The sequence below is a fragment of the Ursus maritimus genome, unplaced genomic scaffold (assembly GCF_017311325.1).
Source record: "Ursus maritimus isolate PB19 unplaced genomic scaffold, ASM1731132v1 scaffold_3, whole genome shotgun sequence".
In the NCBI taxonomy this organism is placed as follows: Eukaryota; Metazoa; Chordata; class Mammalia; order Carnivora; family Ursidae; genus Ursus; species Ursus maritimus.
Genome location: NW_024425563.1, coordinates 13,982,574 through 13,998,267, shown reverse-complemented (window position 1 = coordinate 13,998,267; position 15,694 = coordinate 13,982,574). Strand labels below are relative to the sequence as shown.

At 39.1% G+C, this 15,694-nt stretch overlaps 1 protein-coding gene across 2 annotated transcripts in view; it reads right to left on the bottom strand.

Moving 5' to 3' along the window:
* Positions 1 to 15,694, bottom strand: part of KDM7A (lysine demethylase 7A) — an 84,277-nt gene that overhangs the window by 22,483 nt on the left and 46,100 nt on the right. For both annotated transcript variants that reach the window (XM_040643941.1, XM_040643942.1), the window contains exons 4-10: positions 13,678 to 13,838; positions 11,715 to 11,856; positions 11,218 to 11,404; positions 9,849 to 10,011; positions 6,342 to 6,429; positions 4,978 to 5,084; positions 2,068 to 2,159 (exon numbers count right to left, since the gene is read on the bottom strand). In XM_040643941.1, the coding sequence (XP_040499875.1) occupies positions 2,068 to 2,159; positions 4,978 to 5,084; positions 6,342 to 6,429; positions 9,849 to 10,011; positions 11,218 to 11,404; positions 11,715 to 11,856; positions 13,678 to 13,838 (940 nt within the window). The remainder of the gene's footprint in view (positions 1 to 2,067; positions 2,160 to 4,977; positions 5,085 to 6,341; positions 6,430 to 9,848; positions 10,012 to 11,217; positions 11,405 to 11,714; positions 11,857 to 13,677; positions 13,839 to 15,694) is intronic.

Genomic DNA, 15,694 nt, shown 5'->3' with positions numbered 1-15,694 from the left:
TAGTTGGTACAATACTCTTTAAGGCGATCCTTATTAACTTACAAAATCCTCTTAGCTTAAGTTAAAGATGGACAGTCTCACAGTGAATTTTGCTTTATACTGAGAAGTAACCCTGTACTCTATTCCTCAAAGCCTCCTGTGATTCTAACTACTACTATAATTAGTAAAGTAAATAAGTCCAACATTTAATTCATAATACATAAGGATTTATAAGTGGGAACACAGGCACTAAAAAATGATCGTATTTCCTATGGAAGGTCTAATTTTGAATAAATTTTTGTAAACTTTTTTCTTTTACTAGGAAAAAGATCCCATCAATAGGACAGATGAATCGGTGAGTTACCATATCTACCCAAATGCAAACTACTGTCATTATTTCTTACGTCTATTTCTAAATACTAACCTTTGTATCTAAGAACATTTTAATTTTTTAGACGCATTTAATATGCTAGTTTTTACTTTTGCTTTACATTTTCTCCTTGGTTTTAGCATAATTTGTTAAAACAAACTAGTAACAACAGTAACAGTAAGTGCTAACTGTGAACCGGTCAAGATTCTATACTGTTAAGCACTTACGAGTGTTCACTCATTAGTCCTTTCAACAACACTATGACAGAGAGACTACTATTATTCTCATTTTACAATTGAGGGAATGAAAGCACAGAGCTTGGCTAGTCTATTAGCAGCACAGCTGAGGTTTGAATCCAAACATCTGACTCCAGAGTCCATGCTCCTGACCACTATGCTGAGCTGCTTCTCATGGTAGCACAAGGTGAACAGAGAGTTAAATGCAAACATGCTTTTAAAAGAGCACTTCAAATGTCATGATTAACAGTACTCATTACTGACAAATTTTACTGTGCATCAAAATCACCTACAAGGCTGGTTAAAAACAGAGGTTCAGATCCCACCACCGGTCTATTAAATCAGTATCTCTCAGGGAGGATCCAAGGAGCTTATTTTTTAAAAGATTCTGACAAACACACAGGTCTGAGAACAACTTACCTAAAGCCTTCAGCAGGTAACAAATGATATAGTTTTTGCAACACAGACTTTACTTTGTTATTACCCGGTTACACAGTTCTGTAATCTACTTATGCCTTTACTTGTCAGCTAGATGACGATGCCTCTGACACAGGAAGACCTGAGTTTTACTTTCCTGAATGCTTCCACAGTGCCTTGCTCTAGTGGGTACATAAGAGCCATGATAATAATGTGAAAGGAGTAAAAAATTACTGGGAGGGTAACCTATTAATAACTGTCTCCAGTATCTCTTAAGAGCAGGATTTTTATTTCAAGTGGACATTCAAAACATTAGTATGGAAATGTATTTTCATCAGCATACATATCTATCACTTATTAAAGAGTTGCATGTGACGTTCCAGGAGGGAAATAAAGAGAAGCAAGTCCCTGGTCTTTAAGAGCTCATAAACCTAATGAGGAGATAGGACATTACTTTTAAGTCCACTGGCACAGGAAATGTGCTACATAAGCATAAGGGAAGGACACGGACACGCTGACTCCAAATGGGGACCTGGGATGACCTCTTGGAGGTAGTAGGATTCAAATGCAAACATCACATTTATTAGTGAAAATGAAAGCTCCTGCTTGAACCCTGACCTCCCTTTCCCTTCATTTTTTATGAAAGTCTAGCAGATGGAAAGGCATACAGGCTTTGCAGTCAGAGGTCAAGCTTTAGCCCAAGGTCCGCCACAAGATCTTGGGCAAGATATAAAATTCTTTGAACCTCAGCTTCTCCATATATAAAATGGGGATAACGAAAGCAGATGTGAGCTCAAAGTTATTTATTATTATCCTATATCTACGTGTTCATTTCTTAGTCAATACCCTAAATCTACTTGAATTACTTTCTTTTAATGAATATAAACATACGCCAGCACACCCGTATACACTGTATAATAAAATGGAGGTTGTACCAAACCATGACTTCCATTCCCTCGACTGCCACCACTCACGTGCTGCCAAAGCCGCCTAAGGACTCTTGTTTCTCATCTTCCCACAGAAACGATAACAATAACAATTATTTCTCCAAAGAAAATGACTTACTTCTTTCTTCATCCATAACTTTAAAGCAGCATGCAGTGCTTTCACTCCCTGTACTAGGTAAGTTTGAGGCTGGAAACCATCTTCTCTCAGCTCTGTGGGGATGGAAGTGGGGTGGGGAAAGGAGTTAAACTGCCCCGAAGGTACCAGGGTTAGTTTCAGACGCTGAGCAACCAACAACTATCACACTGTGTAACTTCCAAATTCCCAGAGAGGGAAAAAAGTGAAATAGAAAGAATGAAAAAGACATGGAATGACATTAAATGTGGTTGTACCGAATGCTCCAAGTAAAAGGAAGCTCACAGACAGCGCTGAGTAAGAGACAAGGCATGGAACAATGTCTGTATGGATCTATTCACACGAACTCTAAAAACGGAAACCATGAAGCTATTTTATCATGTGTGACACAGCTGATAAAACTAAAGAAAAGGATTACCACAAAACCAGGATAGGGGTTCTCTTTAGAAGGTAGGGAGGAGGGTGCAATGGGAAAAGATGACTGGATGTTTCAAAGGTACTGGCAAGGCTGAGCCAGTGGTACGGGTGACCCAGGTGAGCCTTATAATTAATACTGAAACTATTAGGACCGTGTGTACGTACGCAGTGTGTGGTCTATACAGTCAGCTACAGGCATGGCAGAGTTCACGAATGTAAAGGCAAACACCCCCCCAACACACACACACACACACACACACACACACACACACACACACACACACACACATCTTCTCTGGGTCTTTAAAAATTATCTGAAACTAACACAAAATATATTAGATACGGTCTAAAATAAATTCAGGTAAGTCAAAGCAAAAGCAAAAGGTTTCACTTCTGCTAATTCACTTACATACATCCAAAATTAGTTCACTGTTTTACGATTACTGACACTAAACACAGTTAAGTTTCATACAATCTATCCTCATTTAACCCATCATATAAGCCTTATAACAGCCTGAGAGCTGGTAAATAACAGGCCACAATGGGAAGTTAAAAGATCAGGGACAAAAGAGCATAATGTGGCATAACGAGACTACCATCCCTGCTTCCAGGATGAATGCCTAGGATGATGGCAATTGGTACAATGCTCATTTCGCCCCAGCCTTAGTGGGACTGGACTGACTCACTAGTATTGCCAGGTATCCTATCCTGTACTGACCCAGCTGATGAAATAAAAATATTTTAAAACCTGACCTACGAATATCCTTTTACAGTAATCTCTTTGAAGTCGTTAACGTATAGGATCATGTTTTCAATCAGACCTCAATATTTCTGAACTCTTAATGGCCTAAAACAAAGGCTTAATTATTATTCTAAGACTAAGCAGTCTGCTGTTTGCAGCTGGAAGAGGAACAGCAAGATTTTACCTTTCCGATAAATTCTTAATTTGTTCTAAAAAAGTTGATTGATGAACCCCTCTTGGACATTAGGAAAAAGCATCACTTGAGGGGTGGGTCTATGTTAGTGAGGAAAGAAAAGACGGAAAAAGGCTCTGAACTTTCTGAGTACTGAATTGCCAATCTCTTATCTGGAGGATTCATTAACTGGGTTTTATTTCCAAAACACAAGAACACTGATAAATGTTTTTGTAAATATTTGTAAGTGTTCCTGTTTTTCTAGGCTTCTACTTGGACAGGAGACTGAAACTTTACTGCCCAGTACTCTACTGGAAACTACATATGGCAATTTTACGTGTGGTCCACTATGAGATTCCTGCAGCCAAGACACCAAGACACGCTCACTGAAGATGAGGTGCCTCAGCCTCGCCAATACCTGAAAACACCGAGTGACTCAGGGACTCGGGGTAAGGATGCATTTCTGGAGAGAGAGTGGGCTTGTGGAGAAAGCAGCCAATCCTCTTCACCCATGGGCTCCTTCCTCCATCGTATATATATATACCTGTACCATGTCAAGACATTGATCTCTCTACTGCTGCAAGCTGTGCGATGGGGCCCTACTGTTCCTTCCAAAGACAGTGAGGTTGCTTTCTGTTTTTGTTGTTTGAGGAAAAAATCATGAGTTTTATCATTTAACTCTGGGCGTGCTTCCCTGGGAAGTAAGTTACTGATTGTTTCTTTTCATTTTACCTTTTCTTCCTCTGCAACTTTTAAATGGGAAAAAAAAAAAACCATATGTTTAGAACAGACTTTACTGTTTAATCTGTTTATATCTGTTCTTCTGAGAGTTCATTATAATAGTAGTCCGATTTGCAAACTGACTAGAAAAGTCAGACAACACAGAAACCAGACAAACTCTATTCTCATGGGCACAAGCGAAAGAACAGATAGAAGCAGACGTGACAATCAGTCTCCAACATGACTACTCGAAGATTATTAAACCAAAGATAAAACACCAAAATCTGAAATTCCACATAAAAAAAGGTAGCTAAGCTTACATAAAAGAATGTCCCCTCCCCAAAACCATTTTCTTCAACGGACTTGTAGCCTGACCTTTAGCTGGTCTGTGCTAACAGGTGCCTTGGACCGGCCAGCATCATAGTCATAATGGGAATGGCCAAGCACTCCCTGGTTCTCTCAGGACAAGAAAAATTCCCTCAATTTTTTAAAGGAAATGTTTGGGAACACATACGACAGTAACAGCTCCATAGCCTGAACCGTACCCTTGTGAGGGAGGCACTTTTACATGTCTGACAATGTGTTCAGGCTACTAGAGTCCAAGGTGAAATGAACATTTTTCAGTATTACCTGTGCTGTTCTGATGCAGCTCTTCATAGATCTGATTTTTAAGGCTATGGACCAGAGACTGATGTGCTAAAAAGGTTCCTGGCAGGGGGAAATCATGCATTTTAAAAAACAGGGGCAATAGCTACACCATAATGAAAAAGGGCCCCTCTTTCTATCAGTGGTCTTTCGTGAATTTACAAACATCATGCATCATAATGTACAGATTATTAATTACCTTTCAAGGTTTCCAGCAAATTTTTGGCTACAAACCAACATATGGCTTCAAAGAAAGGGAATTTGAAAAGATCTGGTGTTTTTAGCCTTTTCTCCATCTCATAACACCTAAAGAAAATTTGAAGAAATTTAGTATTAATATTAGCATTCAAAGTTAAATGGAGGCAACCAACTTAAGGAAAATAAAAGGAGCAGGCCACAACATGTAAGATCAATCAAGTAGTGTACCCTAACACCACCACATCTGAGTAAGAATGAACTGTAATCTCATCCAGGTGTGACCTTAACAAATCTGACAGTATACTGAAGATTTACACTGGTCTTCCAAAAGATCAGAACCTTGGGATTACATCGTGGTTTTAGCAGAAGGAATTTTATTTATTTGTTCCTAACAAATAAAACAGTATGTGTAGAAAACAGCTCCCTGTGTTAGCACCACAACACCCACTCAGGGAGTTTTCTTTAGGCTCTTCTAAGCATTCCAGCTCAAGGACACACTTGGTGCTGGTCAAGGTGAGAAGACAGGAACCAGAGCTTGCCACAGTGTTATTCTTCTGTGGGAGTCCTGGCAGCAGTCCCTACAGCCAGTAGTCATCTTTCCCCCAGGGACACTCCAGGTAAAGGAACAAGATTCACATTTGATGGGTGTGGGAGGTGCCCTGGCTTTGAGCTTCATGTCACAATTTCTCACAATACCTCCAAAGACACATAGCTTCCAGGGCTCCCCCCGGGGCATGCCAAGTTACAAGAGTCATCACATTCAGGAAAGCCCAAAGACATGGCTTCCGACTAGGTATCTCTAGTTCTCCCAGTCCTGATGCAGTTAATCAATCAGAAATCATTTTACCTTAAGCAGTGTTGCCTGGTAACATTCTACTCTCTTTAGGCTACCAGGGGACAGAGTTACCCAAAGGTCAATCTCAGACAGAAGGGAAAATAGCTGTTAATCCTTTACCTGCAGCAAAACTAACGCAGGTGTTCAGACAGCAATCCTAACTTAGGATTACTTTCCCCCAACACCATGTCACACCTGAGTCCGGCTGGATTTGGTTCATTTCCCTAACTGTAAAAACAGCCAAAGGATAGAGCACACATATTTTTATAAAATTTTGAAATTCAGGGATACATTTACTGTCAAACTGAATAAATGACTCTTTGTTTTTAGGGTTGAAATGCATCAATGAGTCTTCCTGACAAAATAGTAGGATAATACATTTGGTTTAAAGGTCCTATGCCTAATAACTCCTCAGGGCCTACCTCCATGAGATCGCAATTAAAATATATTGCTGAATTTGTATGAAACTTTAAAAATGATGTCTTATTTAAGAAAAAACAAAAGATCCTTTAAATACTGATGACACAAACCTGAGCTGCATGCCAATGTTAAGGTTGTGCAGAAAGTTCCCCCCAAAAGCCATACAGTCCTGAGATGTGAGCACAGCATGAATCCACCCTGGAATAGTTAAAACATACATCAGTGAGTTTTCAATATTTAAACCAAACAAATGTGATATCTACCTGTGAAATGAGAAACTCAAAATACCAACATCAGTTTACTTCATACTCCACCAGAGCTAGAGAAGTTAATGCCTATTATAATCTGTAGACACATTCATTCAAGTATTTATTAAATACCTACTATAGGCCAGACTCTGTGTGGAGTCTGAGGAAACAAATGCATTGATCCAATCAGACAAAATCACGGTACAGGATAGGTGATGGTTTTTGTGGTTGTTGCTGTTTTAGTTTTTTAGTTTAAAAACACAATCCAACTTCACACTGAAGAGGTTATTCTGAGAGGAGTCAAAAACGTGGTAAGAGTGAGGTGAGCACATTTCTGTTAAATGAACGTGGGACTGGCTGAGTGCTTCACTTCTTTAGTGTCACCCTGAAACGAGCAGTGCCCTGAGGCACTAAGCAAGGAGCAGGAGTGGAACTCAACTGGAGACCTGGTGCTAAGAAGAAAAAGGCAGATCACCCACACTTCACTGTGGAGGGCTATCGGTCCTAAGATACAAATGTTGGCAATTAAAATGATGTCTTATTTTCCCATAAAGATGTTTTCAAAGTAAGAATCATTTCTAAGAGATGATGTCTAACTTCTGAAAAAATATCCATAGACTGAACATAAAGCCTTCGTATAAATATAAATATATACACATGTTGGCGTGTAAAACTTAGCTATTAAAATAGACCCCATTTTCTTAATAGTTTTCATCTTTTGCTCCCTCATTGTGCCGTGACGCACATGAAAAGAATTCCGTTAAAGACTGACTTTCAAGTGGTGCCCTCTGTGTGCTCAGGGACACAAAGCCTCCAGCTGCACCCTGAAATCACAAATGAACAATGTCTGTCACCTACAAATCCTACAGATCAATGGTTCTCAACAAAGGCAGCACTGCCTGCAAAGGATGTTCTGGAAAGTCTGGAGGACTTTCTTTGATTGTCTCAATGATCAAGAGGCTTTAGTGTCATTTCACAAGCCAGAGCCAGGGATGCAACGAGCAGGCTACTCCATATAGTAAGAACCAGTCGTGCATTACTCAGGACTCTCCACTGGGCATTTGCACAGGTACAAAATCTGTCATGAATGGTCTAAGTCTAGAAACTCTAAGTCCATTGTATGTGTAAGCAAAGTATTTTTTGCACAGTTTTGGCAAAATTTTCCAGGAATACAACTACTCTGTAAATTGAAGGAAACTATAGTTTGTCTGGAAATGTATCAGTTGCCAGCTACCCTGGGAAAAAACAACAGTCCCTAAGGCAGTGGTTCTCTAAGTGGGGTTCCCAGACCGGCAGCATCAGCCGGCAGTTGGGAACCTTTAGAAATGCAATTCTCAGCCCCCCGCCTCCCAGATATACTGAATCAGCACTGCTGGGACGAGGGCCAGCAATCCATGTTTTAATAAGCCTTCCAGGTGATTCTAATGGTCACTGACATTTGAGAACCATTAATCTACATCAATGCTATAGAATTTGAGTTGCCAATCACACACCCGTATGGGCAGGCACATTCTGAAATAGTATTTTATTATAAATTGCTTTTTAGTTTCTTCTTTCTATTCTAGTTAGATCATTATATCAATTTCAGGGGAAATAATTGGTATAGGAGGTTTTATCATGAATGAATCTGAATTCAAGATTTTGAAGAGAGCATAACAAAATATTTGTTACAAAAGGGAGCCCTGGGAAGAGGATTTAAGGGAGGAGCTGAGCCCACACACAATAAAAACACTGATACTTCTCTAGACTTATAAATTCTGGTGGTTCTAGGCATTTATTCAATACATATTTATTCTTACCCCAGAGGCAAGGCAAGAAAGCAAGGCCTGCAGCAACAGATCCCTGTGAACTCTGCAGCCTTTAAGGGCACCAATATCAGAAAAACGTAATGCTCAAACCAGTGGCTGGGAGAGTCCACAATCAGCATTCAGTCACATCTCAAAGTGACACGCCTCATTCCTATACTTGAGGCTACAGCTAAGGCTGGTATCAGTCCCTTCCCAGGGTCCCTCGAAATATACCCACTGCCTCCAATGTTCCAGGACAGCAGCCCAGATTCTTATAGCAGGCTTGGCCCTTTGATAGCAATGTAGAGTCGACCAGTTAAAACTGAAAGCATGTCATCAAAATTTTAAGATTTTGTGCAAAGGACGTTACAAAGAACATATAAAGAAAGTGAAAAGATAAGCCCCAGAATAGGAGAGTTACTTGCAAATCATATACCTGGATATGTCTAGATCATATATCTAGTATACAGAATATATCAAGAACATTACAACTCAACAATAAAAAGACAACCTAATTTGAAAATGGGCAAAGAATCTGAATAGACATTTCTCCAAAGACAGATATACAAATAGCCAAAAGCACAAGAAAAAAGTTCAGCATCATTATTCATTAAGGAAATGCATATCAAAACCACAATAAGATACCATTACTTCACAACTACTAGAACGGTCAAAATAAAAAAGATAATTACGGTGTTGGTAAAGATGTGGAGAAATCGGAACACGTATACATTGCTGGTGGGAATGTAAAGTGGTGCAACCATATGGAAAAGAGTTTAGCAGTTCCTCAAAAAGTCAAACATCATAAACTCTATGGCCCCACAATTTCATTACTAGGTATATATATAACCAAGAGAAAATGAAAACCACACCTCCACACAAAAACTTCTACACAAGTGTTCAAAGCATCACTATTCATAATAGCCAAAGAGTGGAAACAATCCAGTGTTCATCAATTGATGAATGGATAAACAAAATGTGGTCTATCCATACAGTGGAATATCATTTGGCCATAAAAAGTGAGGAAGCACTGACATGTGATACAACACGGATGAGCCTAGTAAACACTAAGCTAACTAAAAGAAGCTAAACACAAAAGGCCACGTATTTCACATATTATACGTGAAATATCCAGAATCGGCAAATCCACAGACAGAAAGTACATGAAGTGGTTGCCAGGGGCTCAGGGGAGGGGGAATGGGGAACGCCTATTAACTGGTAGGGGTTCCTTTTTGAGGTGATGAAATGTTCTGGAAGTGGTATGGGTGCACAACTTTGTTAATCCACCAAAAAACCACTGACTTGTACACTTTGAAAGGGTAAATATTATGGTATATGAATTTTATCTGAATAAAAATTAAAATGAAGGCAAATGACATAAAACACAATTCCAAAACAGGTCCTAACTACAAGAGAAGCCCTCTAAGGGACAAAGCAGTGAAAAGTCCAAGATCGGAATTATCTCTCAGGCTATGCAAAGCTATTTCCAACCATGTTAAAGCCAGAGGTTCTAATAGAAAGCCAACTCCACGTGACTGAGGATCAACTATGGGGAGAGGGGATGGTGGGATGAAAGCCTTACCTGTAGGAACAAATAAAGTATGTCCCTGCTTTACCACACATTTGTAGCATTTATCCACCTTATCTCCAAAGAACACCTCACTCTGGGTCACAGATGAACTCCAAGACTCATAGAGTGCCAAGTTTTCATCTGTTGGCTTTATCAAATAGAAAATCTTCTCACCCTAGAAGGAAGTAATCACACTATTTTTGAAAAAAAAAAAAGCCACTCTTAGGATGGCCTACATGGATCAATTTGCCAATATAATGATCTAAATTAAATCAGATAATCATCAGATTTTTTTAGGCTCGAGAGGACATCTTTCACAAACCTGGTCAGTTAACTATTGCCCTTAATAAGCATCTTCACAAAAGCTAAAGCTCCCCCTCCAAAAGACGACCAGGGGTCAGTAAAGTAGCTTTGGAGAAACAGTTACGAGAGAGGAGGGTAAACAATCACAAACATCTTAGTGATCTCATTTTCAAGGTATGGAAGCAAATACATGTTAATAGGCCCAGGTCACAGAGTCATCTCTGCAAACGTTGCCCTTGCCCCTAAAATCTATAATATGTTATTTTTTTAAAGACATGTAAATAAACTTCCTTTAATCAACTAACCCTTTGCCTTCTCATAGAGAAGAGGAATAGGAGCTCAAGGACACAGCACAGAATACAGTCCAGAGCATTGCTGAAGCACAGACATTGTATATAGATGAAGATCTAGTTCTAGGCCAGCATGTCCAATAGAACTTTGTGTGATGATGGAAATGTTTTATATCTGCACTATACAATACACTAGTTGTAAGCCACATGTGGCTACTGAGCACCTGAAATGTGACTAGTGCAAATAAGGAACTGAATTTTAAATTATATTTAATTATAATTACTTAAATTGAGCCACATGTGGCCAGTGGCTACTGTACTGAATAGTGCAATTCTAGATAAAACAAGGTGAATATAAGCTGCCAAGAAGAATTAGTATTTTCATGGGCATTTCTGACTTATTCAACTAGCTGTCCTGGCCTACCCTTAAAATCAGAAGCAAATATTACTGTAATTTTGCTGTAATCAGGTATCTGATTCAGGGATTAACTGACAGTTGGCTAGGGTGAAGAGGAAACAAAGAGACAAAAGGCTACAAGAGACCAATTTATAAGATGGGCACAAAAAGGGGAACCTAAATATAAATTAAAAACTCATGGTGGCCCCTCCATTACGTGAGATTAAAAAAAAAAACCACATAATGCTTAAAGATAAAATGCTGGATCCTACTTAAAAAGTACAAAAACTTCCCTCTTAATAAATGTCATTTACAGCAAATGAATGGATTCCTGGAAAAACAGGACTAAATGTTTCGTCAACAAGAGAACAAACAAATACCCCAATCTTACCCAGAGGACATGGTACCAAACTGAAGTTCCACCAAAGTCAATGTGGAAATCTGTGTAGCTGTCTTGAACTCCCATTAAGCAATATTTCTGAACAAATGGCTTGGGAAAAACTGAATCATCTGGCCAATAATTTTCCACCCAGGAAAGTTTTCTGGCTATATCAGGGACCTCCACCAATTCAGACATCCTTTAAAAAAACAAACACACGTATACGCACATACCCACATCATGCAAATTAAAAGTTCTTAAAGTTTCATCTCCCATCTCAACCCAAACCAAGAAATTAAATGGAACTCTAGGTTAACAACAATACTTAAAAGTTTAAAATTCATCATATTTCTAAATATTCTCTGTGCATGCCAAAGCAAAATGTAAACATTGCTATTACTGGACCACTTCAGAAGTCATAATTAGGTTTCTTACTAAAATAAATTTATCATTTAACTACATTTAGCTAACACTGAGAAGACTAAACCAAAATGTCCAGAACTACTCACTTTGTATCTGAAAATTCAAGGCTGATCACATTTAACACTTTGGGTCTGTTAGGATTCGTGAAGTATTTAACATAATTGTGAAGTGTCATTTTGCTGTCTGCCTGCCTTGCCACATCAATGACATCTATCACTTTGTCACCACCTGCAGAGAAAAATTATAGTCTTATTATTGGGCTTAAGAGTTACAGCAATAGACGCCCTAAACAAAAATATTTTAAAGACTGTATTTACTTAAAGCCAACCATAAAACTGCATAGCCTAGACAAAGATTCTGCCTGTATCCTTACTTTTTAAGTCCAACTGGAGCTTTTGAAAAAGGGGGCCGCTTTGGAGGGAAAGAATAAAGCAATTAAGACAGAGTTACTAATTAACACGAGTGTGAAAACATAAATGTTTACAAAGTTTTCTACACACTAATGATTTCTCATGTGCAGCTCACGCTGACAAAAATGCCTTATATTGGTATGTGTGGACTGTGCCACGTGTTCTGAGTTTCCATGTCCTCATGCATAAAATGAGGGGACTGACTTCATCCTTTCGCTTCTATAACACCTAAGATTCTATCATTTAGAAAAACCAGTCAGTCACTGCGGAATTAGTGAACAACGCAACCATGACAATTTCTGCTTGCCAGGCAGTATCTTCTCTTCTAATACTCTGCTTCAAGAAAAAAATCAGTGGTTAGGAGGCAAAAATCAGTTCATATTAATGCATGTGAAATGAGTTCTCAATTGGGATTAATTTAGAATTTTCCTATAAAACCATGAGGTGTCTTTTGTACATCACTGTCCTGTCACCCTAGAAAGCATATCCAGTTTTGCAATGTCCTATAGGACAAATGGAATTCAAAATATGGTAACAATAAATCAGTCTGAGAGAGAAATCAAATACATGCCATTTTCTCACTTTAGTGTAACTTTATATTAACGCACTGCCTTTATACTTAAGAGGCAAAACAGTTCTGTTAACTGGAGCATTTTGCAGTGCTAAAAAGTAAACTAGGCATCTGAGTATTTTTTCCTATACTTATATTACACTAGCCACTTATTTTACAGTGCTACTGATGCAGACAGGCTCAGGTTAAACCTCAGCCTCATCCCCTAGTTTGTCAAATAATTCAAAATTAGCTAAATGTGAAGTCATGACATTAAACTCGCTTTCCTCAGTGAAGCAATTATCAATGAAAACCGTCACCCAATGGCTCAATAAAGGGACAAGTTCTCAGACATTTTATACTCAGGAGATAACGCACTGCAGTAAATGTACACTTCGGAGTCAAGGTCAGGTTGAGATCTAATCCTTAAAAAATCTCTATCTACAGCTGACAAGGAATGTGATCTACATATAGTCAGTTTCAACTATAGATACCATGATGAGAATGAACAAAATGACTGAAAATGTCAAGAAGACTGCAACAGAGAAATGGTTTTCTCCCTTGGTTCTTATATCCTCCTGGGCCTCCAAACCACACACTGAGTGCGGACACCATGAAGTGGCAATATCATCAAGTCATGAATATAGAAACGGGCTTGAACATGGTCTCCTCTTTCTTCCAGCCCTTCTCTAGGCACCAGAGGTCACTGACGCAGGATCCAGAAACTGAGCTCCTGAATGCTACAGAGTCCTAGAACCAGAGTCATTGCCCAGTGTCTTCCTCCTGGTATCTGCAGTTACGCCTCAGCAACTGTTTCTCCTAAGCAAGTACCAGAAAATTTGATAACAACAACAAAAAAATGGCAGGATGACACTGAGTAGATAAGAGATCAACGGTTTCATTCTTTTTCTGACAGTTGTAGGTTTGCTCAGAAGAAACAGTTTTCGACCTAGGTGATACTGAATTTCACTTCTCCTGACCCAGAAAACTAAACTAACATCTCCTCACTCAACTTCTAATGTAATTAGAACAATACTACGACTTCATTCCCCGCATTTTCCCAAGTACTTAAAGGAATCAAGTGCGTACCTACATAGCGTTCCACATCCATGACAGAAAAGGTAGGTGGAGGGAGCCTGAGGCCTAGGTCATCTAATTTGGGGACCATAATAGGAACTTCAAATCCATGTTTCTCCAGGTATCTTTGTGTCAGCTGGCTGCCATGCATCTTCACAATCATTTCATCGGCACTGAGGAGAACATATAAGAGTAAAATGTCATCTTTGCTGATAAGTTCATCTTTAAAAAATAGTTCGGTAATGGGCTGAATCATATACTATATTATTGTCTGTATCAGCAGTTCTCAATCTATCATACCCGATTCTCCTTTCTAGAACAAATGTTTTATCAAGTCCCTTTTACTCTTCTAAAGTAAAAGTCATAGATAATTACTTGAATACATATAATTTGAAAAATACATATATATTATATTAAATGCCTTCACCAAAACAAGAGAAAAAATTAGTTATAGCAAAATATATATTTCAAGATGTAAATGTTTAGGTAAACTACACTAGGAGAGATAATATAATACTAGGATGATTACAACATGTAATAAGTGACTGAGTTTAAGAGAAGTAACTAGATCGGAAGCCACCAAACACAAGCTGTGCAGGAAATCAGAAGAGCAAAAGGTAAGGGGGCACATTAGAATAAAAATTCTAATTGTTGGTGGGAATGCCAGTTGGTACAGCCACTCTGGAAAACAGTGTGGAGGTCCCTTAAAAAGTTAAAAATCGAGCTACCCTATGACCCAGCCATTGCACTACTGGGTATTTACCCCAAAGATACAGACGTAGTGAAGAGAAGGGCCATATGCACCCCAATGTTCATAGCAGCATTGTCCACAATAGCTAAATCGTGGAAGGAACTGAGATGCCCTTCAACAGATGACTGGATTAAGAAGTTGAGGTCCATATATACAATGGAATATTACTCAACTATCAGAAAGAATAAGTTCTCAACATTTGCTGCAACATGGACGGCATTGGAGGAGATAATGCTAAGTGAAATAAGTCAAGCAGATAAAGACAATTATCATATGATTTCTCTCATCTATGGAACATAAGAACTAGGAAGATCGGTAGGGGAAGAAAGGGCTAAAGAAAGGGGGGGTAATCAGAAGAAGGAATGAAGCATGAGAGACTATGGACTCTGAGAAACAAACTGAGGGCTTCAGAGGGGAGCGGGGTGGGGGAATGGGATAGGCTGGTGATGGGTAGTAAGGAGGGCACGTATTGCATGGTGCACTGGGTGTTATACGCAACTAATGAATCATCAACTTTACATCAAAACCAGGGATGTACTGTATGGTGACTAACATAATATAATAAAAAAAAATTTTAAAAAAAAGAATAAAAATCCTTGTCAGGATAAGTAAAACAGGGAAGATTATATCTGGCTACAAAATTCTTTTTTTTTTTTTTAAAGATTTTATTTATTTATTTGATAGAGACAGCCAGCGAGAGAGGGAACACAAGCAGGGGGAGTGGGAGAGGAAGAAGCAGGCTTCCAGCCAAGGAGCCCGATGTGGGGCTCGATCCCAGAACGCTGGGATCACGCCCTGAGCCGAAGGCAGAAGCTTAACGACTGAGCCACCCAGGCGCCCCTGGCTACAAAATTCTACACAAATATTTGTTAGACATCTCAAGTCTCACGGACATAGAACAATTCACTGTTGTCCTGCACAACGAAGGACGACCAGCTCCCATGATCCCCATCCATTGAGATAAATGTAGAAAACGAACTTCCGATTTATCAGTTACAACCAGTATTTAAGTTTCAGTAAGTGGTCACCTTAAGCCACTGAAAAGGGATGCTCAGCCCCAGCTGCCCGCTCCCATGAGTACACATCATAAGCATCACACTTAAGTGTGGTTTGTCCCTTTCCACTGTCCTCTAACTATAAATCAAAGATCTCTTTTAATGGGGATGTTCTAGATTTTATCTCCCAATTGCTCCCAGAATGCAGCTGTTGCACAAATAAGTACAACACCTGCTTTACAGGTTAAAACACAACAGTTTCCATTTACACAATCAGAGCTTA